A 27,406-nucleotide genomic window follows, 5' to 3' on the forward strand; every position below is an offset into this window, starting at 1 on the left:
AGTTGGTGCCTCCTGTTGTTTGAAAACATTACATCTACTACAGTTCTGTGCCCATTCTCTCATCCCATAGATTTTCTAAGAGGAACTCCTGGGCGTCAGAGTAAAAGAAGTGAGAGCACAGACAGTCTTGGGGGCTTCTCTCCCACTGAAGTCACAGCGATCCAGTGCAAGAACATTCCTGACTATCTTAATAACAGGACTGTTCTGGAGAACCACTTCGGCAAAATTGCTAAAGTGCAGCGCATCTACACCAGGCGCAACAAAAAGCTTGCGGTGGTGTATTTCTTTGATCATGTGAGTACTCTGAGTTTATGTGAATGAAAAAAACTAGGTTTTAAAGTAATAAAGTGGGAGTGAACTTCATCACTTTAAAACCTATTTTTTTAACCTATTGGTTATTTACTTGCTAGAATGTAGGAAAGTACTAGAGTATTTTGTTCTTACCTTGGAGAGGCTAGAATACCACTTTATTTCATAACTGGGGTCATTAGTGAAAAGCTTGCAGCCCCGACTGAATGCAGTGGTGAGTCCTGTGAAGTCAGATTTTTCTGAAACGTGGAAATGGCTCTGTAACCGCACAGCACTTTTCCAAACTTGAGTTCGTTCTGTTTCGTGTTTTATTTGGTCATAGTACATGATCACTGTAAACATTCAAATAATACAGAAAAAGTAAAATCCCATTGTAATCTCATTTTCTAGAGATAACTGCTTATGTTTGGTTTATACCCTAACTTTAAATATAGGGTTGGGCAAAAGTAGGCTTACAGTTTGTATGGAAAATAATACAGTAATATAATACATAAATAATAATATAAGAATAAACTTTCGAGTACTCACAACTGTAAACCTACTTTTGCCCCACCCTGTATGTGTATAAGTACACCTATGTATAACACAGTTGTTGTAGGATGTTCACATACATGGACTAACAGCTCACATTATGTAGCTTTATATCTTAATTATTTTCAAAAATATTCTTGGGAGAAATTAAGTTCTATAGAAATTTATAAAGTAGAAAGCATGTTTTTATACTTTTGTTAAATGGTAGAAGTATTGCCTGTCAATATACTATGGGAGGGAGCACAGAATCACTCATAATTCTATCCTCTTAAGATATCAGCTGAAGCCCGGCCGGGCGTGGCTCAGCAGTTGAGCATCAACCTAGGATCCAGGAGATAGAATTCCTATTCCCAGTCAGGGCACATGCCTGGATTGTGGGCTTAATCCCCAGGGGGGTGGGAAGGGGTGGTGGCGTGCGGGAGGCAGCCGATCAATGACTTTCTCATCATTGATGTTCTCTCTCTCTCCCTCTCCCTTCCTCTCTCTGAAATCAATTAAGATATGTTAAAAAAAGAACTTTTTATAAAAAAAGATACTAGCTGAATATTTTGGTTAATGTCTTTGCAATTGCATAGTCACATTGTTTTTTTTTCTCTTCTTTTTTTAAATTTTTATTTTTGTTTAAAATATTACAGATGTCCCTTTTTCTCCCCAATGACCACCCTGACCCACCGCCTTCCCCGTCCCTCTTCTCACCATTGTCCGTGTCCTTGGGCACATTGTTTTTTCATAAATAGGATCATACTGTAGGTAATCTCTTCATGTAGCAATCTTTAGTATTTTCTGAAGTCAATAAACAGTCTAGATTAGAATGCGATTGTGAAATGCTGATGGCCTTCTATCCTGTTTACTTACTTGGCCAGCATTCTACTTGCGGACATTTTTGTGCATATATTTCTGAGTCGTTTACATCCTTTGTTTAAACTTCTGAGAGAGGAAGTTCTGTGCAAAAATGTACGCAACACAGCCAGGCATTGCTCAGTGGTTGAGTGTCAGCCTAGGATCCAGTAGATCTTGTTTCGATTCCTGGTCAGGGCACATGCCCTGGTTGTGGGCTTCATCCCCAGTCTGGTGTGCGGGAGGCAGCCCATCAACGACGACTCTCTCATCATTGATGTTTCTCTCTCTCCTTTCCTCTTTCTGAAATCAATAAAGATATAGTAAAAAAAAAAAATGTACGCACAGTTTTAGGGCTTTTGCTATTTCTTCCTTCCTATTGATTTTTTTCCAATTCATTTGCATTAATTACTTTCACAGTGTTGTGCATTGTCACCACTATGTATTTCCAGAACGTTTGCATCATCCCAAGTAGAAACTCAGTAAGCATTAAGCAGTAACTCCCCATTGCCTTCATCCCCAGGCCCTGGTGACCTCTAATCTACTTTCTATCTCTGTGAATTTGCCTATTCTAGATATTTCAAGTAAGTAGCGTCATACAGTTTGTCGCTTCGTGTCTGGTTTTTTCAGTTAGTATAATGTTTTAATTCATGCGGTTGTATTTCATACCTTTTTATGGCTGAATAATATTCGTATGGATAGACCTCATTTTGTTTATCTGTTGATGGACACAGGTTGTTTCCACCTTTTGGCTGTTTTGAATAATGTTACCTTGAATGTGGTGTGCAAATCTCTCTTGAGACCCTGCATTCAGTTCTTTTGGGTGTATACTTAGAGATAGAATTGCTGATCATATGATAATCCTCATTTTTTTTATGGTTATTTTTTGGCAGTGTGCTTTTCCAGCTGAACCCTAAAAAATATTTATATAATAAATACATAACACATATAAATATGTTGTCGTCGTAAGCAGTTCATTGATATGTACAAAGCTGAGGTCCCTGATCTTCCCCATCTTTTCCGTTACCCAGGAGCCAGTACAGTTACTGGTGTAGTGTGTATTTTTCTGGAGATTGTCATAGGTATATCTGTAGGTATACTAACAAGTACCTGGTCTTATGTGTTTTGTGATACATTGTATTCTTTGTGTATCATTCTGCAGCTTCTCTTGACTTGGCTGTATCTTTCCATTGCTGTATGTGTTATCAGATGGTGAGAATCATTTTACCAAATGCTAGTGAGGCCAAGGTTATGGGTTCTATCACAATAAAGTAGATAATTTCAAAAAGAAGAGCAAATATCAGGTGTGAGACAGGTAAGGGAGGCGAGGACTGTGGCTCCCAACGCTGGAGGCCGACAGTGTGGTCAGACGTGTAGTGGGTGGAGGTGTTGCTCTGTTGCGTGTACTTTTGCTGACTGCATTTGAGTAATGAATCTCATTTCCTGTGGTCTCCTGAAGCCTCACACTTTGGTGGACTATTTTCCAGGCTTCTGCCGCCCTGGCCAGGAAGAAGGGGAAAAATTTGCATGAAGACATATCTATCTTTTGGCACAAGAAGAAAATAAGTGAGTTTTCAGTTATTCTTTGCACAGTCTCTAATGCTTTGTGTGCAGGGCCCTTTAAGCTTTGAGTGGGAACCCTTCCCCAAGGCCAATGGGGGGCTGGATCCAAATCGATCCTTGTGTTTCTTAGAGTTTCCTTGGGCTCCTTTGTAACCTCACGTATCAATTATAAGAGTTTTACTTTCTCAAAAAAAAAGTAAAAATCCGGTGTCAAGTGACATGTAATATTGTAAACTCTGTTCTGACTCTTGCTCCTCAGGTCCCAACAAGAAACCTTTCTCCCTCAAGGAGAAGAAACCAGGTGAAGGTGAAGCTGGCCAGGGCACTGAGGATACATCCTTTCCACACTCCCCTCTTGGCAAGCCCATGGGGAGGGCTGCAGCCTGTGGCCTCATGAGTAAAAGGTACAGCTGGTCATTTGACATGGCATATGGGTTCTTTGATGTCTAGTGTCAGTAAACAGGAGGGACTTTACGGCAGTCCGGCCAGTGCATGGAAGGGAAGTGGGTGATGAGCAGGCCCCAGAGTAGGGGCTAAGGGATGACGGCGAGGGGCGGGCACAGGAGAGTTGACAACGAGAGCCACTTACCAGTGCCTCAAGGAGGCCCTGGGGCTCCTGTCGCCTGACTGGGTCCCGCATATGGTACAGTTGCTGTCATGTAGTTCTACCTGACATGTAAATACATAAGCAGTTACTTTTTCCCTTAAAACTTCTAACTGGCTGTAATCGTGTATTCCTAATAGCCACTCTAGCAATTTCCAACGTGGATTTTTGTAGGTTCAGCTTATCATAGGCTGCATTATAACTGGGTGGCCATAGTGTGTGCCAGTGGGGGGCTGTCTCTCTCCAAATGCTCCTTCCCCACTCCCCATGCCCTCCTCCCTCCTCCTGCCCCTCTCCGAGGTCCCCCTCCCTGTCACAGCAGGATTGCTTCTTGGGCCAGCTAGCTCCTTCACCTCCTTTGGGCAATGTATCGTTTTCCTCACTTTCTACTTTGCAGTTAACAATTTAGTTGCTGATTTACTTTTGCTTTTTTTTTCTTTCTCACTTAACCCTTCTTATATCTTCTTTGACATTCAAGTTCACAGAGTTCTGGGAGCCAGCTGGGAAATGGGGAAGCTGAGAGAGAATATCCCATTTTTTATAGTACAGTCTTATACTGAAGTGAAGTTATGTATGAAAACATATAGGCATGATATTTCCTCATTGTGGTAAAGAGTTGATTTTCCAGGCTGAATGTCATTTCTTTGATATAGAAATCTATAAATAATCATTTCAGCCATTTAAATGGGCTCATTTTGTTTTAAAAGTATGAAATTTTTCAAAATTTTTAAATGACAGTGAATAATATGAATAACACCTTTTTGCTCATCAGCATTATCAAAGCTCATCTCAGTGCAGAGTTTGTAGTTTATCAGCTTTAGAGGAGCAGAAAATCTTGAAAGATAAGGGAAGTGTTCGGAAGTGGAAATGGTGCAGATGCTGGATGGGTGCAAGGCCCTAATGTGTTCCTTTCTTTGTAGCTCTCCAGTGAAGAAGCCAGGTCTTCTGAAGGCTCACCCATTTGAGGGAGACTCTTTTGACTCAGGCTCTGAGGGCTCTGAGGGTCCTGGGCCATGCGTGTCCTCCCTCAGTGTGCTGATAGGCACTGTGGCTGAGACATCTGAAGAGAAGTACCGGCTGCTTGACCAGAGGGACAGAATCATGCGGCAAGGTATGATGGCTGCCTCTCTGCAGAGGTCCAGACACCCTTGTAAAGGGTCATAACAAGGCCTATTCAGGAGCTGTGAGGGGCGACCCCTGAGCATGGTTGCACTGTTGCTGAGTCTCAGGGCCTGTGATGAGCCACAGGCAGTCTTTGTTTATCAGTCTCCCGAGGAGGTGAATGTAGACATGGGTATAATGGAGATACGTCTTTGATTTTATTTTGTTTTTGGAATAAAGTCTACAAATTATTGATCCATGCTAAATTAAACAGTTTGAAGGCAATTTTTAGACATTCAGAAAGCACATGAAAAAATGAAAATTTTGACAGAAATCACAAGTAAAACTAAGAAATTTCAACCAGGGGAAAAGTCTGTAACTCAGACAAAGGGCTGACTCTCTCATAGAGAAAGTCCTGTGCATGTCAGTATGAAAAAGTCCAAACCTAGTGGGAACTGGAGTGGGGAAAGGAAGTATCCTGAATTGACTCTTAACTATGTGGAAAGATGTTCACCCCATCACACAGTGAGATACAGATGACACCCCATGGAGATATATCCTGGGCAGGCTGGGAACTCACACTCCTGCAGAGAAGGGCAGGTGGGTGGGATCTGTGAGATACAAAAAAACTCATGCCTTTGACTTAGCATTCCATGTCCAGGGATTGTATCCCATAGGGAGTATGTGTGATTCATACATGAGGTTGTGGCGGCAAAGATTGGACACTGGTTGTACACACAGTGGGATTGTAAACAGTTTAATAGACTGGGTCTTCTTCGTAGAAATTCATCAAGATTTTTTGTGAAGTGAGAAAAGCAAGGTGCAGGAAATCTGAAGTGTGCTTCCATTTGTATACAAAGCAGAAGGGAGTGTGTGTGTGCATATGTCAGCATAGTTGTATTATGTGTGCATAAAATAGTCACGGGAGATGTGAAAGGATCTGCTCACACTGATTGTCAGGAGAAGGGGAACAAAGTGTGAGGGTGTATTTGTTTTGGATGTTGTTATACCTTTGGATTATTGAACCATGTGAGTGTGTTACCTATTCCAAGAGTAAGCATTCTATTAACATTAAAACTATATGTAGTGAAAAAAGAAAAAGGCACATGTGCTCTTTGCAAAGCTTTTTTAAAATTAAATTTTAGCTGTAGGATTTTTCTCTTTTCAAAAGTTGTGAATCAGGCCCGGCTGGGTGTGGCTTAGCGGTTGAGCATCGACCTAGGATCCAGGAGATTGAGGTTTGATTCCCTGTTGGGGCGCATGCCCTGATTGCAGGCTCGATTCCCATTGGGGGCACAGGAGGCAGCTGATCCATGACGACTCTCTCATCATTGATGTTTCTCTTTCTCCCTCTCCTTTCCTGTCCGAAATCAGTAAAGATGTATTTAAAAAACAACAAAAAATACTGTGAATCAGTGAATAATCCCAGTGCCTCCTTAACACTGTAATAAAAGCTGCCATTGTAAATTATGTCACTGACATGGTGATTTTTATATTCCAAATAAAATTATTAATAGGTATTCCAATTTTCCAAAAACAAAAATAAGATGTATATATTTCGAGTTGTGAAGTTGTTCATTCCATTTCATTTAGAAGATGCTTTTGTAATTATTTTAATTCTGTGGGCGATAATAGTGGTTTATTCAAGTCAGGACCAGGTAACTTCCATTATGTGATTCTTGTTATATTAAAAACGTGATGAAATACTTTAGGATAATGATATATTTTGAATATTTACATTTAACAAATTGTTTCTTTTAACAAACATACTGTAGCATGAGTGTTTATTAATGAGGTCATTATAGGAGCCTTAAATGCAATGTGTGCCCCTCTGCCTGTGGTGTGCAGTGAAGAGATCCATCTGGAGAGGCAAGAAGGCCTTGGGGGTCTTTATAGGCCTTGATGCTGCCCCCTCGTGATAGGCCATGCTTTTCTTTTCCTGAGGCCTAGTGTTTTAAAAATATTTTTTGTGTGATTTGTGTGATGTTTGTTTTTATTTTTATTTTTCCTTTTATCATTATGAAAACACACTTCTCTGAATTCTTAGTAACTGTGTGGTATGCTTTTATTGTTTGATGTCATTTAGCTCGAGTGAAAAGAACGGACCTGGACAAAGCGAAGACTTTTGTTGGGACATGCCCTGACATGTGTCCTGAGAAGGAACGTTACATGCGGGAGACGCGGAGCCAGCTGAGTGTATTTGAAGTGATCCCAGGGACTGACCAGGTGAAGCCCTACGCTGCCCCCCCCCTCCCCCCCCCGGGTCCCTTGCAGGCCACTGTCTGTGACTGATTATCGGCTGGAGGTGGATGGGCAGGGAGGAGAGGCTTATTCTTTCATAATTTCTGTACATATTGATACTTGATCTGAGTGTTTACTTTTTTAGAGAGTGGTGGAATGTGCTATTAACAGTAATGCTACATTGTTTATATTGTGAGTTGTGTACTAAGCAATCTTGTGTAAGGTGCCAGGACCATATAGGACCCTGAAGTATAGATGTCGATGCAGCTTTATTTCATAGATTAAAAAACTTTTCTGCATTTGTTTTTTCTTTTCACAATTTTATTCCTATTCTTTCCTATGTTTATGTTTTGCACATTTGAGATTATGTACTAGATACAATTTTGTATGAAATTTTTTCACTTAAAATTATATCATCAACATTTTCTTTTGTTATGAACTTTTTATAAACATTTTTAAATGGCAGTATTATTTAATTATGTAGTTCTGTCAAAACTCCCCATTTTGCAATCATTAGATAGACTGTTTCTAATTTTTTAATTGTATTAATAATTCAGTTGGGCATGCTGTGTGTAATGCTTCTAAGGTGTTTAGATTATTTCCTTCAGATAGTTAACTGCATCAGAGGGTATGACCTTTCTTCAGGTTCCTGAACATGTGCCAGTTCATGTCCCCAAATTATTCCCCCAGAAACCACCATTTTAGGTCCTTTTATCTGTTAGTTTTGCTTTTGGGCTTTTTTTTCTCTTGCTGGTGGTTTTATACCTGCCTTTACCTAATGCAGGGCCCTCAGTCAGGCAGCAACTGTCATGGGAGAGGCTCTGGGCTCCCATCCCAGGGGACAATAACAACAGCTTGCAGTGGATGTCCAGAGCCCAGGTCTGTGGACATCTGTGCTTCTGCCCTAGGCCACATGTCTTCAGCCCCTTTTTGCAGGTGGAAGATGCAATTCAAAGCCTCTAGTGGTCAATAGGGCCTGGTGCCACCAGGCCCCTGCTTCTGCTATGCCCCCCAGTCCTCACTGTTGTCTCTGTTTCATTCCTGGTCTGTGTAGACTTAATCTGGTGTTTGAACATGGCTAAGACCTTTGAAAGTGCTTTAAAGTACTTCACCTATCACACTATTGTGCTTGGAATCAAGCAAGTGTGTCTTCACTTATGTTCCTCCACTTCTTGATGTTATGGCCACTTATGTTCAAAATGTTTCTCAGTTGATTGTCACCTTCAAACAGAAATTTTATATATAAAAATTGTATCTGTAGTATTGATCCTATGTGAGTGTGTGTGTGATTTCCCCCCTTATTTTAAGACACAGCTGCTGGGAGGCTGGCCCAGCACCTGACACTCAGCTGCTTGTCCCCACTCTGTGTCTTCAGGTGGACCATGCAGCCGCCGTCAAGGAGTATAGCCGCTCCTCAGCTGATCAGGAGGAGCCCCTGTCGCATGAGCTGCGGCCCTCAGCAGTGCTCAGCAGGACCATGGACTATCTGGTGACCCAGATTATGGACCAGAAGGAGGGCAACCTACGAGACTGGTACGACTTCCTGTGGAACCGCACACGGGGCATACGGAAGGTATCAGCCTCTTCTGATTAGGAAAGTAGAAAATATATGTGAATTCCAAAGTGAAAGTGGGAGTTTTTGTCATTTTACTCAGTTATATTTTATCTGTAACAAAAAGTATCCTATTATGTAAAATCATTACAAAGTCCTATTCAAATTGAAATAGGAGAAATTCAGGTAATAAGCATGATTTTTTAGTAGTTTATTCTTTGCATGGGAGTATGTTTATGGGATCTGTGCATATGAGACACGTGCATGTAAGGTGTGTGTGTGCGTGTGTGCATACATGTGTAATATTCCCCTCTTGCTCGTGGCCAGGACATCACACAGCAGCACCTGTGTGATCCCATGACGGTGTCCCTGATTGAGAAGTGTGCCCGGCTTCATATCCACTGTGCTCATTTCATGTGTGAGGAGCCCATGTCCTCCTTTGATGCCAAGATCAACAATGAGAATATGACCAAGTGCCTTCAGAGCCTGAAGGAGATGTATCAGGACCTGAGGAACAAGGGTGTGTTCTGTGCCAGCGAAGCTGAGTTCCAGGGCTACAATGTGCTGCTCAATCTCAACAAGGGAGACATCCTAAGGTGAATTTTCAAATTCTGAAGCTAGCCTAAGCTGTCTGGAAAGTAGGGTGTAAACAGGAAAAGAGCTTTGGGATTAGCAGTGCCTGATAGTGCTGAGTTGTCTCTGGTTCTTAATGCCGGGATGATGACACCTGGGCTGGGCTGGGCTGGGCTGTGCAGTCCCTTGAGCTGAGCCACTGGGAGTAGGATGGGGATGTGCGCTGATACCAGCATATCTAAAGTTGGCTCCAAATCCTTCCTGAGAATAATTTCTCCATGTCAACGAGAGAAAATGAGGAAGGAATTGGATGGATGAGCAGAATAAGAGAGTGAAACCAGGACACCAGTGTTCAGGGTACCCTATCAGAGCTGTTAGCAATTCGCTGTATGCAGGCGTTTTTCCTTGTACATGTATGCACACATACCTCAACAAAGATCTAAGTAATAAAACTTGTGTGAAGCAAATGCTAAGGGTGTGATATTAAGAAAGAATGAATTCTTAAATCCCAGTCTCTGGTAAACTGGACTTAATAACAACCAGTGTCTCCTTTAGTTCCAGATTCCCTTATTTATGCTGAAACTCTTTTTTAGCTTAAAAGCTTTTAAAAAAAAAAATTGATTTTAGAGAGAGGAAGGGGAGAGAGAGAGAGAGAGAAGGGGCAGAGGGAGAGGGAGAGAGAAGCATCGACATTAGAAATATTTGGTTGCCTCCCACATGCACCTAGACTGGGGATTGAACCTGCCACCTTCTGGTGTGTGGGAGGATGCTCTAAACCAACTGTGCAACACCAGTCAGGGCTCTTTTTTAGCTTAGTAGAACCCCAAGAACCTTGTCACAAAATATCTAGATGTATGATTGATTTTAAGTTTTAAAATTAAGTCTTGGAGGTAAACTTGTCATGGAAAGTGGCTGTGTGGTCGTTTCACATGTGATAGGCGTATGTATTCTGTTTTGAGTAATTTAGTTAAATCAGTTTATTTCTAAGCAAAAAGTTAAATTTTGTTTCTTAGACATTGTCATCAAACACAGCTGGCAGTCAGTTGGAATTAAAGTAATTCTTAGATAATCAGTTCTTAAATTGCTTGAGTTTATTTACTTTATCATCATCTTGAAGAAAACCTTTTTATATACATGGCCCAAGAGTGGCAGCTTTGAAGTTAGGAAACACTGAATGTGATGGCACATATCACCATTAAGACTCTCTTTCTCAGTGTGGTTGAAATCTAGTTTTTTATCAGATCTGTTTTTATGGATGTTTTGTCTAATTACAAATAAAAGTCTAATCTCTTTTATCTCCTTTAATTAACAGAGAAGTACAACAGTTCCATCCTGCTGTTAGAAACTCCTCTGAGGTGAAATTTGCTGTTCAGGCTTTTGCTGCATTGAATAGTAATAATTTTGTGAGATTTTTCAAACTGGTCCAGTCAGCTTCGTACCTGAATGCTTGTCTTTTACATTGCTACTTTAATCAGGTGAGTAATGTTACTGTACTTGCAGAATTAGAAGAAAGCAGGTGGTTACTTGTGATATTTAAGTCCTCTATTCCACGAACTTGTGCAGCCCTCACGGCAGCCCCCCAGGGTCACTGGTGTTACCCCATTCTGCAAGGGTTGGCATCGTTGATCACCAAAGGCAATGAAAAATACTGTTCTTACAGTTTAGATAAATCTCTTTAGAACCATATAACTAGAGTTTAGCACTTTATCTTCCCTGGAAATAGAAAGCAAAAAACTGCACACACACAGTCTCTAATTTAGAAATGAAATGCTTAGTGTTACCAATTTAAATTTTTAGAGTGAACTGATGTAACTAAATGCATTTCAATAAATATCTTGAGTGCCTGCTTTTTGCTGATGCTGTGTTGTGCTCTGGGGTTACAAAGGCAGGCACCTGGGGCTTTGCCTAGAGTGTGAGCTCCTGGTCTCAGAATCGCCAATCAGGTTTTCAGCCCCAGCCCAAGGGCACTTGGGAGTGATGACAGAGTAGCCCACACCTATCTCACGGTGTACACTCTATGCTGCTCCCCCACCACAGGGTGGAGGATGCCACCAGCAGGAGTCCATGCTGAGAGCTCTTGGGGTCCACTGGCTGCAGAGGAGGCTGCCTAGGAGATCTCAGGGACCTGCTGGCTGGCTCTTGAGACTCCAAGTTATTTTTCTTCTTTGGTAACGTACCAAGTCCTCCTGTAAACAGTAACTAAACCCAAAGTCATATCCCAGGCTAAGAATCTTTTGCAGGTGTGCTCATTGTCAGATCTGATGATTGCCAACAGAACTGAAATTCTGGAACAAGTGAAAAGATTTCTAACAGTGTGCCACTTGGGGAACTCCGTGCAGTTGATAAATAAAACTAATAGTTAATATTTTATTAACTATTTAATAATGATTATTAAATATTTAATATTAAATATTATTAATATTTAATAATGATTATTTCATGTTACAAGAATGTTCACCATTTGTGCCCATTTTATTTAATAACTTGGAGCCCACACTGTCCCTCTACTATAATGGTGTCTCCCGCCCTCCAGGTCCCACACCCTCCTGCCTTAGGGTTTTTGCACTTGCTGTTCTCACTGCTCTTCCTCCTGACAGCCACACGAAGGTCACATCCTTCATATCTTGGCTACCGTGTTCTTGGCTGGGCCCACCCTATCAGTGCTCTGTCCTCTGCTTTCTCTCTATCGCACTGTCATTAAATGTACTGAGTATTTTTTTTTTTTTTTTAATATATCTTTTATTGATTTCAGGGAGAGGAAGAGAGAGAGAGAGAAAGAAACATCAATGATGGGAGAGAGTGTCATTGATCGGCTGCCTCCTGCACGCCCTCCAACTGGGGATCCAGCCTGCAACCCAGGCATATGTCCTGACCTGGAATCGAACCTCGATCTCTTGGATTCTAGGTCGATGCTCAACTGCTGAGCCACGCCGGCCGGGCTGTACTGTGTATTTTATATGTTCATTTTATTCAGGGTTGGTCTCCAGCACATCAGCTATGTGGGAATGGGGATTTTGTTTTGTAGTCTGTTGTAGTCTCAGCATTAACAATGCCACGCATGAAGTAAACACTTGATAAATACTGGTGGAGTTAATTCAGGAACACTGGGAGAAGCCACCCAGAGTCCTGTCGCCCAACACAAGTTTTATTAGCATTTTTGTGTTTTCCATTTGTCCTCTTTTTTTAAAGCACTGGTTATAATGCTTTGGAACAATTTTGCTTTTGATTCTTTTACTTAGTTTCATGTCATGCATTTGTTAATGGCATTCTTTGTGATAATTTTTGTGAATATCTTTGTGATAATTTTTAGCATTTACACAACTTTTCATTGAGTGGATGCTGCACAGTTTACTTTCGGTTTCCTGCTGTGGGGTGGTTTGTTTTCTAGTTTCTCTTACAAATAAGGCCTTCAGGCTAATCTTTTCTGTGTACTAAGTTATTTCCTTTGCATGCATTCCTGGGCATCTTCCACTGAGCAAATGGCCTTAGATTGCCAAGCCTGGGACCATAATGCCAAGTTGCTTTCTAGACGGACTGAGCTTACAGCATAAGCCCTGTCCCCCATGCCAGCCTTTCTGTGGTCTTGGGGCGACTGACTCTTTGAGACTGCAATAAGATTGGCTTCTCCTTTCAGATCCGCAGGGATGCTCTTCGGGCACTCAACATCGCGTACACTGTGAGCACACAGCGATCCACCATTTTTCCCCTGGACGGTGTGGTGCGCATGCTGCTCTTCAGAGATTGCGAAGAGGCCACAGACTTCCTCAACTACCATGGTCTCACCGTTTCTGATGGGTAGGAGCTGAGTGTGAAACTGCAGGGCCTCTCTCTTTTTCGTCTTAATTCTGACAAAGAGCTGTGAAGTGCCATCAACGTGCAAGGCCCTGGAGAAGGCACGTTTCATGTGCTGCCTCACCCTGGTCTATATAGCGAGGCTCAGAGTGTCTGGGGAACGTCCTCAGGTCACATGCTGCTTGTTGGCAGATTGGGTTCAGACCCAGTAATTTGTGACTCCAAAATCAGTGTTTTTCACAAGTCACTGAAGAAATTAAAGGTAAAGGTTAGGGCCTCCTTATTCTGTTCCTTGAGGATGGCCTCTGCTGGTCCATGACAGGCCACCACCCAACTCTGATGGCCCAGACGGACGACAGGGAGCCAGGCCAGGGGCTTCTCTGCTTGGACTCTTGAGTGTTTTGAGAACCTGATGAGGCTCACAGACCCTCTCAGAAAATGGCATCATGATACAAAGCATAATAGGCATGCCCTGGAGCTGTGTTTCCCAGCCCCTCCCTCTAACTTGACTGCTTTTGTGCTGCCTGCAGTCCTGTCCATACGGAGACATGGCAGCTTTGGAAGGAGCCAGGAGTGTGCATGTGTGGCTGTTAACAGGCCAGGTGGCTCCCATGTAGGCTGGCAGCAGTGGGTGCTGCTTCCCTCCTAATTTCCATGTGGCTGTGTGGTGACTCCATGACAGGGTTAGGGCTTCTAGCATTGTTGCCGGGCACTGAGACTTGAAGGCTGGCCTCTTACTCTGTGGGTTCTTTGTGGTCTCGGTAGCTGTGTCGAGCTGAACCGGTCCTCATTCTTGGAACCAGAAGGATTGTTGAAGGCCAGGAAGTCGGTGTTTATTACCAGGAAGCTGATGGTGTCTGTTGGAGAAATTGTAAATGGAGGGCCGTTGCCCCCTGTTCCTCGTCATACCCCAGTGTGCAGCTTCAACTCCCAGAACAAGTACGTCGGGGAGAGCCTGGCTGCGGAGCTTCCTGTGGGCACTCAGAGATCCAGCTTGGACGCAGCAGGTGAGTGGAGCTGCAGCTGTGGGAGGGAACTAGCTGCTTGTCCCTCTAGGAAGCATCTTGGGAGCCAGAAGCATCTGTCTTGTTTTGGGGTGCAGGTGTGGATGTTGGCTCAGTACTCAGGTGTGTCACCCTGAGATTGGCCTGAAAGGCTCCCTGGCTTCACGGTGCTTGGTTCTCATCATGAAGCTCAGGGAGGGTGGCCAGTCTTTAAAGTCACTGTGGATGGTCTAGAGGTTGTCCTCAGTGCCCACATTTTCCTGTTCTCTTCCAGGTGGGGTGAGAGGAGAGGAGTGTGGTACTGAGGTGGATGTGTCCCCACCTGCCCTCCTCCCCCAACCTCTTCCCATCTCGGTGCCTGCACTGCCCTACCTGTCTCACCACCCAGCAGCAACCCCGAGTGCGGCACCCAGTCTCTTCCAACCCCCTGTGCAGCCCCTTGTGCAGCCAGAGCTTCTTCCTGCAAAGCCTGAGCCTGTGTACTCTGACGCGGTAAGGAGTCTTCCAGGTTGGCCTCCAAGAAGCCCACTGAGCGCCAGCACCCAGCGGCATCTGATGTCCAGCCTGACCATTGTCTGTAGACTAAACCCACTGAAGTGGTTGCACATGTCACCTTAGAATGTTCTGAACTAGCCATGGCAGGTCTCACTTTGGGACCCAGTCCACAAGGCTTGAGTCTGTGTCTCAGACAAGGAGCCAGAGGCTCTGAGAGCAGGGATGACCTGCAGGTCTCTAGCTTGTTGCCCATGTCTGTCTTTGAAAGGTCACAGGTGAATCTGCACAATGAGTTAAAGGGTTCTTATGGACCTAATGCTGTTGATAAAACAAGTGCTGCCCTGTGTGGAGGACTTCCTGTGCCAAGAGCTCTGAAGACATGTGGTGTCCATGGTCATCCTATCCCAGCGCCTACCTGTGCCCCATTTGTCTGCTCTGAATGGTGCTCAACATGCTCATTCAAAAACCAGTGGATGCATTGACTAGGGATATGAGGACCACAGGTAGCCCTGCATGCCCACTTACAGGCATGGTCCTGGGGTCGAGCAGGGTCTGTCCACCACGGTGTGGGACTTGGTCTCGCCACTTGTTGTTTGGAAAGGTGCTTGACACCACCCCAGCCAGGGGGTCAAGGAGGAATGTGAAGAATTGCTGCAGACCCTGAGCATGTTTGATGTGAGGAGGTGGCACTGTGGGCCTTCTGAGCAGCAATCCTTGAGCCGGCAGCAGCCTTGCCCCATCCTCTCCAGAAGGCTCCTCTCTGTTCATTACCAGGAAAACTTTCCAGAAACAGCATCATTAACCCTGTGTGAGGGTCATTAAAACATCTTTAAAACCCTTTGCTGTCATTTGTCTACTCTCAGCCACCAAAGCTTTTTTACCGTTCCGGTCATATGTCTGCTCTCAGCCACCACAGCAAGGAACCGTACGAATCTTAACTATTCATTCATGTATCAGTTCATAATTTCTCTTGTTTATCCTTCATAATCTTGCATGTTATGTATCACTGCTCTTTCAATGGAAATTAATTCGGACGAGTACGACACCCATGTCCAAATTTAATATGACCGCAAAGGGTTAAACAGTGTCCATTGACACGGTCTTGGGATTTCTGCCCTGGACGAATTCCATGAGACCTTGATGGTTCTGTGAAGATCTTCAGTGCCCTTAGGCTGTGGATTCAGATTGTTTGGTTACAAGCTCGGTCTGGATTGAGGCACTGCTGGCACGGCACGCCTGACCCCCCATCTGACCTCTCTTTAGGACCTGGTGCAGGTGGTGGATGAGCTTATCCAGGAGGTTCTTCAGAGGGACTGTGAAGAGGTAGGCGCCGCTGGGGCAGCCTTCGCAGCCACAGCTCTGGGGTAAGTGGGGCACCCCTTCTGCTTTGAAGCTGTCTGCACTCAGTGGGACCACACTCTGTCCCTCCAGACATTTCCTCTGATAAAGCTGCTCTCAGTCTTCAGAAAGAGATTGCAGCTTCCCATTTGTACAGACTTGAACGTTGGTCCTGTTCTCTAGGTGGTTGTAATTCTGTTTCTGACCTCTTTGTCACTGGCATGTAGTTTCCATTCATGTCTGCTTTTTGAGCAACATTGGGTTCATTAAAGTTGTAAATTAAGCTATTTTTCTTTAAACTTTAAACACGACTTAAAGTTCTAGTCAAGTAAAAACTAGCTCATTTTTTATTAAAAATACTTGAAGGAGATTTGGGGTGGTGAACACACACTACAATATACAGATGATTTATTACAGAATTGTACCTCTAAAACCTGTATAATTAGAAAAAAAATTTTTTTATCTTTACCCAAGGAGTGAGGATATTTTTTCCATTGATTTTTTGGAGGGGCCAGGGAAGAGAGATTGAGATAGAGAAAGAGAGATAAACATTGATGTGACAGAGACACATTGATTAGTTGCCTCCCACATACGTCCTGAAGGGGGACTGGGATAAGACCTGCAATCCAGGTACATGGCCTTGACTGGGAATTGAACCTGCAGCCCTCTAGTGTGTGGGCCGACACTCTAACCACTGAGCCACACCGGCCAGTGTGACCTATTTAATTTTATTAACCAAAATTAAAAATACTTTATTTGATCTTGGATTAAGTTTCAGTTTCTAAATTTGACAGATTAAATTCCTTTAAACATTTTGTACTGTTTGTGTTTTATACCATGGTAAAATTTCCTTAGAGATTTCAAACTACATTTACAGATTTTATATATCTGATTCTGTCTAATACTTCAAACATCTAGTTTTAATAATTGTTTTTGGTTAATCCTCGTTGGAGGATATTTTTCCCATTGAATTTTTAGAGTTGAAGGGAGGGAGGGAGAAGGGGGGGGGAGAGAGAGAGAGAGAGAGGGAGAGAGAGAGAGAACATTGATGTGAGAAAGACACATTGATTCATTGCCTCCTGCATGCACCCTGACTGGGGCGGGGATTGCACTTGCAACCCAGGTACATGCCCTTGACTAGAAATCGAACCCATGACCCTTCAATGTGCAGGCCAACACTAGCCACTGAACCACACTAGCCAGAGCTACTCTTAATAAATTTGATAATCATAATCTTTCTGCCCTGGCTGGATGGCTCAGTTGGTTGAAATGTCATCCTGTACACCAGAAGGTTGTGGATTCCATTCCTGGTTGAGACATACCTCAGTTGCAGGTTTGATACCTAGTTGGGTGGTATGGGAGGCAACAGATCTATGTTTCTCTCTCTCATCTGCCTCCCCATTCCTCTCTCTAAAATCAATAAAAACATACCCTCAGGTGAAGAAAAAAATACTTCTAAATACTTCTAAGCCTTTAAGCAACTTTTGTAAAGCTGATTAAAATCTAATAAATTTAGTAAATTGGATTTTTTAAGGATCTCAAAAAATCTTAGTTCATATATAAATTGATACAATGATAAGGTATTATTTTATCTGTATAAATGTAGATTACACAAAAGGATCAATCTTTTCAGTAGATTTGATTCATTTTTTTATACTGGAGTTATATATATACTTTCTTGATAGAACTAAAAATAAATGATTTCCATGGGCTTAATTTTTTTTTTATTGTGGCAAAATATACATAACAAAATTTATCATTTTAACCAATTTTAAGTATACTATTGTTCAGTGGCATTAAGTACATTAACAGTGTTGTGTATCCATCACCAGTATCTATTTCTAGAACTTTTCATCACCCCAAACAGAAACTATACCCATTAAACAGTAATGTGCCATTCTTTTCTTTCCCTAGCCCCTGGTAACTTCTGTTCTACTTTCTGTCTTTATGAATTTGTCTCTTTTAGGTACCTCATATAAGTGCAATCATAACACAAGTGCAATCATATTTGTCCTTTTGTGTCTGTTTTCTTTCAGAAGCAAAAATGACTTCAAGGTTCACCTATGTTGTGGCATGTATTAGCATTTCATTTTTATTTTTTTTTTGTAGCTGAGCAGTACTTTATTAAATATACATACACACATTCACATGTATATACACCATATTTTTTTAATTCATCTGTTGATGGACACTTGGGTTGTTTCTACCTTTTGGCTATTGCGAATTATACTATGAACATGAGTGTACAAATAACTGAGTCTCTGCTTTCAGTTTATGGGTGTATGTCTAGGAGTGGAATTGCTGGATCATATAATCTTTTTTTAATATTTTGAGAAACCACCAAGCTATTTTCCACAGTGGCTGCACTATTTTACATTTTCATCAGCAATGCTCAAAGGTTCTAATTTCTCTATGTTCTTGCCAGCACATGGTATCTTCTCTGTTTTTTTAAAAAATATATCTTTATTGATTTTAGAGAGAGGAAGGAAGAGGGAGAGAGAGATAGAAACATCAATGATGAGTCATTGATTGGCTGCCTCCTGCACGCCCCTGACTGGGGATTGAGCCCACAGTCTGGGCATGTGCCCTGACTGGGAATCGAACTATGATTTCCTGGATCCTAGGTCGATGCTCAACCGCTGAGCCATGGCCAGCTGGGCAGAAGAGGTTTTTGAATATTGACTCAATCTCCTTACTAATTGTAGGTATATTTTGGGTTTTCTGTTTCTTCATGAGTCCGTTTTGATAGATTATATGTATCTAACCATGGGTTTAATTTTTATGCTAAAAGCTAAATAAGTTTTTTTTTAAAAATGTATCTTTATTGATTTCAGAGAGAGAAAGGGAGAGGGAGAGAGAGACAGAAACATCAGTGATGAGAGAGTCGTTGATTGGCTGCCTCCTGCATGCCCCCTGCTGGGGATTGAGCCTGCAGTCTGGTCATGTGCCCTGACCTGGAATCAAACCTTGATCTCCTGGATCATAGGTTGATGATCAACTGTTGAACCACACCCAGCCAGGCCAAATAAGCATTTTTTCCCTTGCCAGTATTAAAAGTCTAGTTATGTGGTTTGCTTGGCTCTTATTTATTTATTTAGAATACTATACACTTTGCCCTATCTAGTGTTTCCAATGCTGCAATGGAGGAGTTGTTAACAGCTGCAACCACAGGCATTTTGAGGCAAATTGCAGCTGAAGAAATGACTAAAGAAAGGGAGCGAAAGGAGGAGGAGAGGCGGCAGGCTGAAGAAGAGAGGTGAGTGTGTCTTGTCCTGGCAGTTCAAATGGGGCCAGATCATGTGGACATAGAGAATCCAACTGGGCCTGTCTTGCTCTTGCTGTTGTCCACTGCATCAGACCTGAGGCTCACCTGGTGCTTTCACATACTTTGGCCCAGGGAGCGGATGGGTGTTCTGACGTTATACCTACCTTGTGAGCAGCAGCAGCCCCTGGTCAGTGGGGGACGGGGGAGGGTGGTGGTCAGTGGGGTGAGAGTGGGGGCAGCTGTGTGGTCTGTCAGGTGGGATTAGAAGGTTAGTTCTCACAACTCACATCTCCACTTGTGAGGTCACAGAGTGTGATGCCACTTACTTTTATTCTTAAACATTACCTGTGGGCTTTTTTCTTTTTTTAAACCCTTAGGTTGAAACAAGAAAGAGAACTGGTGTTAACTCAGATAAGTCAGGGCCTAGCTGCAGAGCTGACAGAACTGGTGGTGATAGAATGTGTGAGGGAAACCTGCTCCCAGGAACTGAAGTAAGTGAAATGCTGGGTCTTGCAATGCTAGAGGAGTGGTCTGGCAGGAGGGAGGGAGGGTCATTTAGGCACATGGTCAGGCTGGGGCAGCTCAGGCTAGCTGGGTTTCACTTTGACAAGGAACATACACATATCTTTGGATAGCCAAATGCTAGAACCCTGTCCTCTTATGTCTGTTGCCTCCAGAGAGGGCCTCAATTTCACTGTTATCCTCATTGGGCATCCTTCTCTGGGCTTGGGGATGTGTCTGCAAAAGAATTGACTATAGTCTCCATACCAGGCTACTTTACGTTAGTTTTCCTCAAGTAAAAGATCCTTCTCTTATTTCATATGTTAAAATGTTTCTTGGTGCTATCTCACTTAAGAACTTTATTGATTTCCATGCCAAACTTAGGGGAGACAGGTTCAGTTGTGCAGGGAACTCTGTCCTCGTGCTTAAGCGTGCCAAGAGAGCCCCAGAGGTGATGGACTACTATACTTAGTACTGATCACAGCTCCCAGTGCAGACCAGGACCAGAGCCAGAAGGCAGAGTGTATTTATATTTCTTTCTATCTCTATTAATTGGGAATCTACTTCCATATTTACTGTAAGTAAGAGACCTCACAAATGATGAATATATTTCTGTTCTTAATTCCAGGAAGGGGTGTTAGGAGATAAGTAAACCCAGCACTCATTGATGTGCAGGGAACATGCTATTCTCCTTGTTTCCAGGAGACTTAGACTGCACCTTACCCAAGAGGGTGGCTTTTGGAAATGGGTCTTGACTGTTTGAACTGCTTTGATTTTGTGACTAAATGTATTTGATAAAGTCCTCTTTACTCCCTTGGTTGATAGAATTTTGTTGTAAAAATCTCTCCTATAGATACTAGTTTATCTGAGGGCCACCGCTATTTGACCACAGGCTGCCAGTTATGTACTTAAGACACTTCTAACTGCAAACAACAAATATTGCTGATGATGAGATTGCTTAGTGGTCACTTAAAAACTAAAATTTCTAACCATATTATTAAGATAAAGGTTTATTTCTGGACGATTTCCAAGGGCCCCATTGGACTGGTGATCTGGTACTTGTGCCACTCCTGCTCTTTATCTCTGTTAACGTTTGTCGGAGATTCTTTCCGTTTGGCTGTACCTTAAGTAAAATGAAAATCCTAAAGTTTCTTTTGAAGCCAAGACGTTATTACATTTCAATATAAAGGATATGGACTCTTGTACTTTTAAGGCAAGCCCTCAGTGTGTGTGGGCCCTGGGTGCAGTGGCTTTCATGCTGATGGCCCTTTCTAGGAGTGCAGTGGAGACAGACCGGAAGGTCCGCATGGCCCGTTGCTGTGAGGACGTCTGTGCCCAACTAGTGGACTTGTTTCTTGGGGAGGAGATTTTCCAGACTGCGAAGGAGACCCTCCAGGAACTTCAGTGCTACTGCAAGTATCTTCAGAGGTGAGTCACGGGTCCTTACAGACACAGGAGTCTTTTTACAAAGGTGATACTTTTAGAAACAGTTATGCACATGCGTGTGCACACATGCACACACATACATTACATGTTCCTTCCTAAAGGGTATAAAGTAAAGGGACAAGTAAGGAATTAGATTGGGGAGGATTGTTCTGTATTTTGACAAATATTTATAGGTTGCTTTCTGTGGTTTATCCTTTATGCTAGACATAGGGAGATGGCCATGAACAAGCCAAGCAAATTATAACTGTGCAAAACATAATTTATAATGAAAAAAGGCAGTTCTTAGGGAAATGTACACAACATACGAGCAGTATACATTCAAATAGATTGCTTTGGATTTATATGTCGTAGTGTAACCCTAAAGAAAAGGAACATAATGAACATACATTCAGCATAGTAGTTACTTTTGGGAATGAGAGAGCATGTGACTAAGCAGGATCCATGGGCACCACGGGTGCTGCTTCTCAACTGAATCGAAGGACGTGGGATTGACTCATCACTACTTTTCAAACTGGGCATGTACGTGTTACTCATTTTGTGTGGTGATGCATTTCATGTCAAATTTAATATAAATACTAGTGTTCCTTGGCAGTTGCAGCTGCATGAAAGGGAACACAGTGAGCAATGAGTCTCCATTCCACGGGAGACTCTTTCCCTCCTCAGAAGCAGCAGCTGCTTGTGCATCCTCCAGACACCTGTCCTTTTTTGTAGTTCTTAGCACTGCTGGGACTGTGTTCTCAGCTCTGTGCCCAGCTATTCTTTCTTCCATTTGCTAGGAGATGGAGGCCTGATCACAGCAGTGTGTCAGCTTTCCCAGTTGTTGCCTGTGGCACCGTAAATGACCTACCTGGCCCCTGTGAATGGACTGTCCTGTAGATTTCTCTCTTTAGCTGTGACAAAGAGTACTGTAGTAACAGTCTTTGTACACACAGTGCACAAAGGTCTGGAGATAAGTTTCTGTTCGTGGTGGTTGCTGGGTCAGAGGGTATATGTACGCTGTATTTGTGTCCATATTGCTAAACTGGTCCTTGGGGTGGTCAGCATTAGCTCTTAGGTTCAGTAATTCTTTTGCTTGCCATCATGCATTTGCTTCAGGCCTCCCCCATGCCTGAGTTTTTTGTTTTTAAACTTTTTTTCCTTGAGTTTTAATTCTAATTTCTTAATTTCAGGACTTGCTGAGAAAGACTGAACGTATTTCCAAAAAATGTGTTCTGTGTTAATGGTGCCAGAGTATGTTTTTGCATTTGTCCCTGTGTTGAACCTTTAACACATCCAGTGGTGATATGTTGGTGTGTCCTCCAGGTGGAGGGAAGCCGTTGCAGCCCGGAAGAAGCTGAGGCGGCAGATGCGGGCCTTCCCTGCTGCGCCCTGCTGTGTGGATGTGAACGATCGGCTGATGGCACTGGTGCCCAGTGCAGAGTGTCCCATTGCTGAGGAGAACCTGGCCAAGGGCCTCCTGGACCTTGGCCATGCAGGGAAAGTGGGCATCTCCTGCACCAGGTCAGTGCTCAGCTTGCCACAGCTTCTCCTAAGTGCTCCCCTGCCCCACCTGTGTGTGTGGAGGGAAGATGTGCAGACGCAGGACTGCTTTTGCAGGTGGTCTTTTCCTCCAGTTCTGGACATGTTGCTCAGCCTGCTTTGATATATTATATGCCTTTCCCCCTTAAAACATTTGGGGTCTTGGTAATTGAATTTTAGTTGAAACCACGTGTTTTCTCCTGGTATTCCTGGTTTAAGAATACACCATGTCCATTCTCATTGGTGGAGCCTGACTCACACCCACTCCCACTTCCTGTTTCCTCTGCTTCCGGATTCTTCTGCTTCTCTGTCATTTCTGCTGGTTCCTCTCTCACACCACTCACACCAGCTCCCTCTGTCTTCTGTAGCTGCATTTTAGTGATTCCACCTCCCACCCTCCAGTCTCCTCTCTCACAGGGCTCCCTCCTGTGCCCCTTTGGTGTGGCCCTCCCTGCTGCTCCTTCCAGTCACCCTGAGCATGTATGGCTCCTCAGGGCCCTGCCCAGGTCTTTGAGCTATACAGTGCTAGCCATGCCAGTGTCACCTCTTGAGAGGGGCCTCCCAGTGGGGCGCCTAGGAGAAGGCAACATGGAGGGGCTGCAGCAGCCCACCGTCTGGGTCTCATCTTCCTCTGGGCTGTCATGGGACATTTTCTCTGCAAACTGTCCCCAGAGTTTCATTTGACTCCAACAAACTGCAGTTACCTAGAATCCTGAGGTACTGTTTGTTCATCTGTAAGTGGGGTGGGCAATAGCGCTGACCTGTCTCAGATGTGCTCTGTGTGGTCAGGGCACTTAGGCTCCTTTTTGATCCATGGCAGCCTTGGCACTGGCCTGGCCTCCTCCTAGAGTCATGGTTGCTTTGTCTGCCTCCCGCCCCTTCAACACAGCCCCCTGCTCTCTGTTCTTCTCTTCCTCCCCCTCCCTTGGTAATTTCCTTCTATCTTTCACACTGACAACTCTCTTGCATCTCCAGCCAAGGCCCCTGTATCCTGTGTTCCACACTTCTGTATCCAATTCCCAACCCGATGTCAGAACCTAATCTTCACCCAGCTTGCCCAACTTTGGGCCTTCCCTGGCTCATAGGATGCCAGCCTGGGCTTAGGTCATGCACCTGGACTTAACACCCATCATTCTGGAGCACTGCCCTCACCACCTCTGCTGCCAGCCTGCCTGCTGGCTTCCGCCCTTGATGTTCTCATGACCACAGTTAAGTCAGGTCGCCTCATGTCTCTAGTTGACCTCTCTGCTGCTCCTTGGGTCCTTACATGGCAGTCCTCCCCGCACCACCCTCTCCCTCGGCCAGTCTCCCTGTACCCATTCTCTGCACACATGCCCACTCCTGCCTTGGCATGGCCATCACCTCTGCCTCTCCCTCAGAAACTCATGCTGTTTCCCCTTACTTCTTTTAGGCCGTTGCTCACATATCAGTTCTCTGACCACCCTGGGTGAGACCATAGCACACCCGTGCACCTACTGTGACATCTTCCTGCAGAGGCATGTCTCTCCCCATGACAGTGGGTGTCCTAAAGGGAAGGAACTTTGTTTACCACTGGCTTCCATGACTGGCACGTGGTAGATAATTGCTTGATATCTGTGAAATGAACAGGTCTTCTGACCTGTTTATCAGAAAAAATTTTCTTGGTCTTCTAAGTATTTCCCGCCTGGAGATACTTACTGACCAGTTACTTTTTACTGAAAACATCAGTGTAAGTACTTTCAGGATCCTTCCATGGGCCTCATGTAGGCACAATGTAGTTCTCCCTTTCTTTGTAGGCTAAGGTGGCTCAGGAACAAGACCGCGCACCAGTTGAAGGTTCAGCACTTCTACCAGCAGCTACTGAGGTCTGTCTTGCTCCTGCTCTGCGCACTGCTCCTGCCCAGGGCTTGAGCACCAGTTCACCCGCCTTGCTCTGTCCCTTCCAGTGATGCAGTGTGGGCGCCCCTGGACCTGCCATCCCTCGTGGCTGAGCACCTCCCTGGTAGGAGGGAGCATGTGTTTTGGAAGCTGGTGCTGGTGTTGCCTGACTGTGGAGAAGAGCAGTCCCCAGGGAATCCTGGCAGGTTAGGGAGGGGTTCCCTCTAGGGGTTTGATGCTGAGAAAGCAGCTGGGGAGGTGGCTGGGGTGTCAGAGTGGTGTGTTTCTCTCATGCATAGTAGGTTTACATTTTGGTGCTTAGACTTGCAGTCTGTTTTGCTTGATTTGAAGCTGACACTTTAGATAATTAAAATTTTTATTCTATAAACTTGGCAATAGTCTTTGTCCAAAAGCATTTCATAGTTGTTAGTTAAAGCTATACAAAGGTGTATTGATTAGAGCCCAATTCATTTTAGAGTCTTGGGGAAGACGGCTTACAATTTGTCTGCTATAGTTCCATCTTTTTCCTTAGAAAAAAAGCTTTGGCATTTTTACAAAGAAAGCCAAAAAATTGACATGGCATTATTTCCTGTAACTAAATCGCTTCCATACTTTTGAAGTAACTATAAAACATATTACTTTTCTATTTTTAACAGGTTTATTGAGATATAATTCACGTATAAGTTTCACCCATTTAAAGTATCCATTACATTGGTTTGTAGTATATTCACAGAGTTGTACAACCATCACCATGATCTAATTGCAGAACATTTTTTCACTTAAAAAGAAACCCCATATCTGTTAGCAGTCACTCCATTCCTCCCTACCTTCAGCCACTGGCAGCCACTAATCTGCTTTCTGTCTTTATGCATTTGCCTTTTCTGAACATCCAATATAAATGGAATCATACAGGATGTGGAATTTATGACTAGCATCTTTCACTCAGCATAAATGTTTTCTAGGTTCATTCATGTTGTAGTAAACGTACCATTCTTTTTGTGTGTGTGGCTGAATAAATATCCCATGGATTGACTGTATCACATTTTATTTGTTCATCAGTTGATGGGCATATTTGGGTTGTTTCCATTTTTTGGCTATTATGGGTAATGCTACTATGAACATTTTTGTGTGTGTTTATGTGGACCTATGTTAGTAGTACTCTTGATTTATATACGTAGGAGTGGAATTGCTATTTTGTGTGGTAACTCTGTGTTTGTCTCTGAAGATTTGCTGAACTGTTTTCCATATGGCTATACCATTTTACATTCCTATAAGCAATGTAGGAGGGTATTAAGTTCTCTGAACACATTACCTTTTAAGCAGGAACACATGTAGGCTAAGGAAAAAGAAAGCCATAAAGCTTACCTCATAAGACAGCTGAGCAAAGATAGGAGTGGTGGTGTTTTAAAAGTATTTAAATGATTCATTTCTTAAAATAGCTCTCTTCTGATTTTTTAATTCATTAGGAGATATATGTCCCAAGAATTCTTAAGGTCTCAGACCTGAGAAATTCAATTCTGTAAAACATGTATACATATTTTCAACTCTAAGGCTCTTTTCTATTGCTCAGAATCTTTCCTGAGTGCTTTAGAATCTTAAATCACATTAGAATGAACCAGTTCCACAAGTGCCATCTCGTCTTACCCAAAGGAATAACCTAGTAGAGTTTTGTCCATATCAGCTCCACGGTAAAATTGTGTCGCTGGACCTACATCTGTGTGATATTTCTCTTTCTAAGTTCTTTTTCTGAAAATCATTATAGTTTAGATTTAGAATTAGATTTTCTTCAAGTGTTTTCTTTTATGCACAGAATTCTAGCAAATTGGCTGAAAGTCAAGTTCATGGGAGATGATAGCTCCGATGACACATGCAGAGATACTGGTGGAATTCAGACACTCGCACTGTTTAACGCGCTCAGCAGCAAAGGGAATCAGACCATTTCTGTCAGCGTGTGTATAAAGGTGAGTGACAATCATTTCTTGTATTTACTTCTGTGATTGTCTTATTTTCTCTCCAAGATATCACTGGAATCATAAATATCTAAAATGGTTTTGAAAGAATGTGGGAGGCTCAGAAGCAGGTGTCACGTCATGTCTGTTCCTCCTTGTGTCTTGATGACATCCCATGGAGCCCTATTGGTGTGATATGCCAGGTTAGAGTCCAGGAGCACAATGAGCCTTAACTGTCTCTGGTCATAGACCACTTTGAGGACTTGGTGAAAACTCAGAACCACCCAGACAAATGCATAGATGCGCCTGTGCTCTTCTGCACATCATTCAGAAGCCCTGAACTCTATGTTTGCCTCTGGTAATCAACCTCGGAGAGATAAGAAACAGAGCATTCCACAAAAATGCAGTGACTGTTGCATTTCACATGGCTTGTTAGCTACTGACATCGCTTGTTAAAGTAGCTTCCTGATACACCGGGTCTTAGCAAAAAACTAATGGTTTTTAATCCTATTTAGTTTTCACTAAACTTGATCCCAGCTAGTATATAATATAGAGGGACATTTCAAGTTAGTTTTTTTGCTTTACATTCAGGTTGGCCTCAGTTTTTCATTACAAGTTCTACTTTTTGTTCTTTATGAGTGTTTGTATAATACTTCCATTAATTGGTTCTGGTTCCTCGAGAGATTTTATTTCATGAGAACTTATTTCCGTATTAGATTAAAATTTGTATAAATTAATTTTAGGTTTCAGTGTATGTGTTCAGAAATAAAACCAGATGTGTATATTAGTTATTTGGAAAACAGCTGTGCAGGGCAGAAAGTGTGGGCTTCAGTGTTGAGCAGACTTGGTGCTGATAGCTGCTGCTCTGGCCAGCTCTTTGAGCCTGGGCGTGGTACCTTTCATGATGTGACCAGAGTCTCCTGAGGGCTG

General features: G+C 43.2%; 1 protein-coding gene across 2 annotated transcripts in view; it reads left to right on the forward strand.

Annotated features, from left to right (window-relative positions):
• MCM3AP (minichromosome maintenance complex component 3 associated protein) overlaps window positions 1-27,406 on the forward strand; it is a 42,864-nt gene that overhangs the window by 2,329 nt on the left and 13,129 nt on the right. For both annotated transcript variants that reach the window (XM_016211869.2, XM_016211870.2), the window contains exons 3-21: window positions 71-294; window positions 3,165-3,243; window positions 3,500-3,644; window positions 4,765-4,955; window positions 7,032-7,171; window positions 8,562-8,759; window positions 9,066-9,334; window positions 10,624-10,786; window positions 12,946-13,106; window positions 13,869-14,110; window positions 14,382-14,599; window positions 15,866-15,966; window positions 19,065-19,196; window positions 19,583-19,696; window positions 20,982-21,134; window positions 22,455-22,652; window positions 24,446-24,514; window positions 24,596-24,733; window positions 26,338-26,488. In XM_016211869.2, the coding sequence (XP_016067355.2) occupies window positions 71-294; window positions 3,165-3,243; window positions 3,500-3,644; window positions 4,765-4,955; window positions 7,032-7,171; window positions 8,562-8,759; window positions 9,066-9,334; window positions 10,624-10,786; window positions 12,946-13,106; window positions 13,869-14,110; window positions 14,382-14,599; window positions 15,866-15,966; window positions 19,065-19,196; window positions 19,583-19,696; window positions 20,982-21,134; window positions 22,455-22,652; window positions 24,446-24,514; window positions 24,596-24,733; window positions 26,338-26,488 (3,086 nt within the window). The remainder of the gene's footprint in view (window positions 1-70; window positions 295-3,164; window positions 3,244-3,499; window positions 3,645-4,764; window positions 4,956-7,031; window positions 7,172-8,561; window positions 8,760-9,065; window positions 9,335-10,623; window positions 10,787-12,945; window positions 13,107-13,868; window positions 14,111-14,381; window positions 14,600-15,865; window positions 15,967-19,064; window positions 19,197-19,582; window positions 19,697-20,981; window positions 21,135-22,454; window positions 22,653-24,445; window positions 24,515-24,595; window positions 24,734-26,337; window positions 26,489-27,406) is intronic.

The sequence above is a fragment of the Miniopterus natalensis genome, chromosome 6 (genome assembly GCF_054644295.1).
Source record: "Miniopterus natalensis isolate mMinNat1 chromosome 6, mMinNat1.hap1, whole genome shotgun sequence".
Classification (NCBI taxonomy): domain Eukaryota; kingdom Metazoa; phylum Chordata; class Mammalia; order Chiroptera; family Miniopteridae; genus Miniopterus; species Miniopterus natalensis.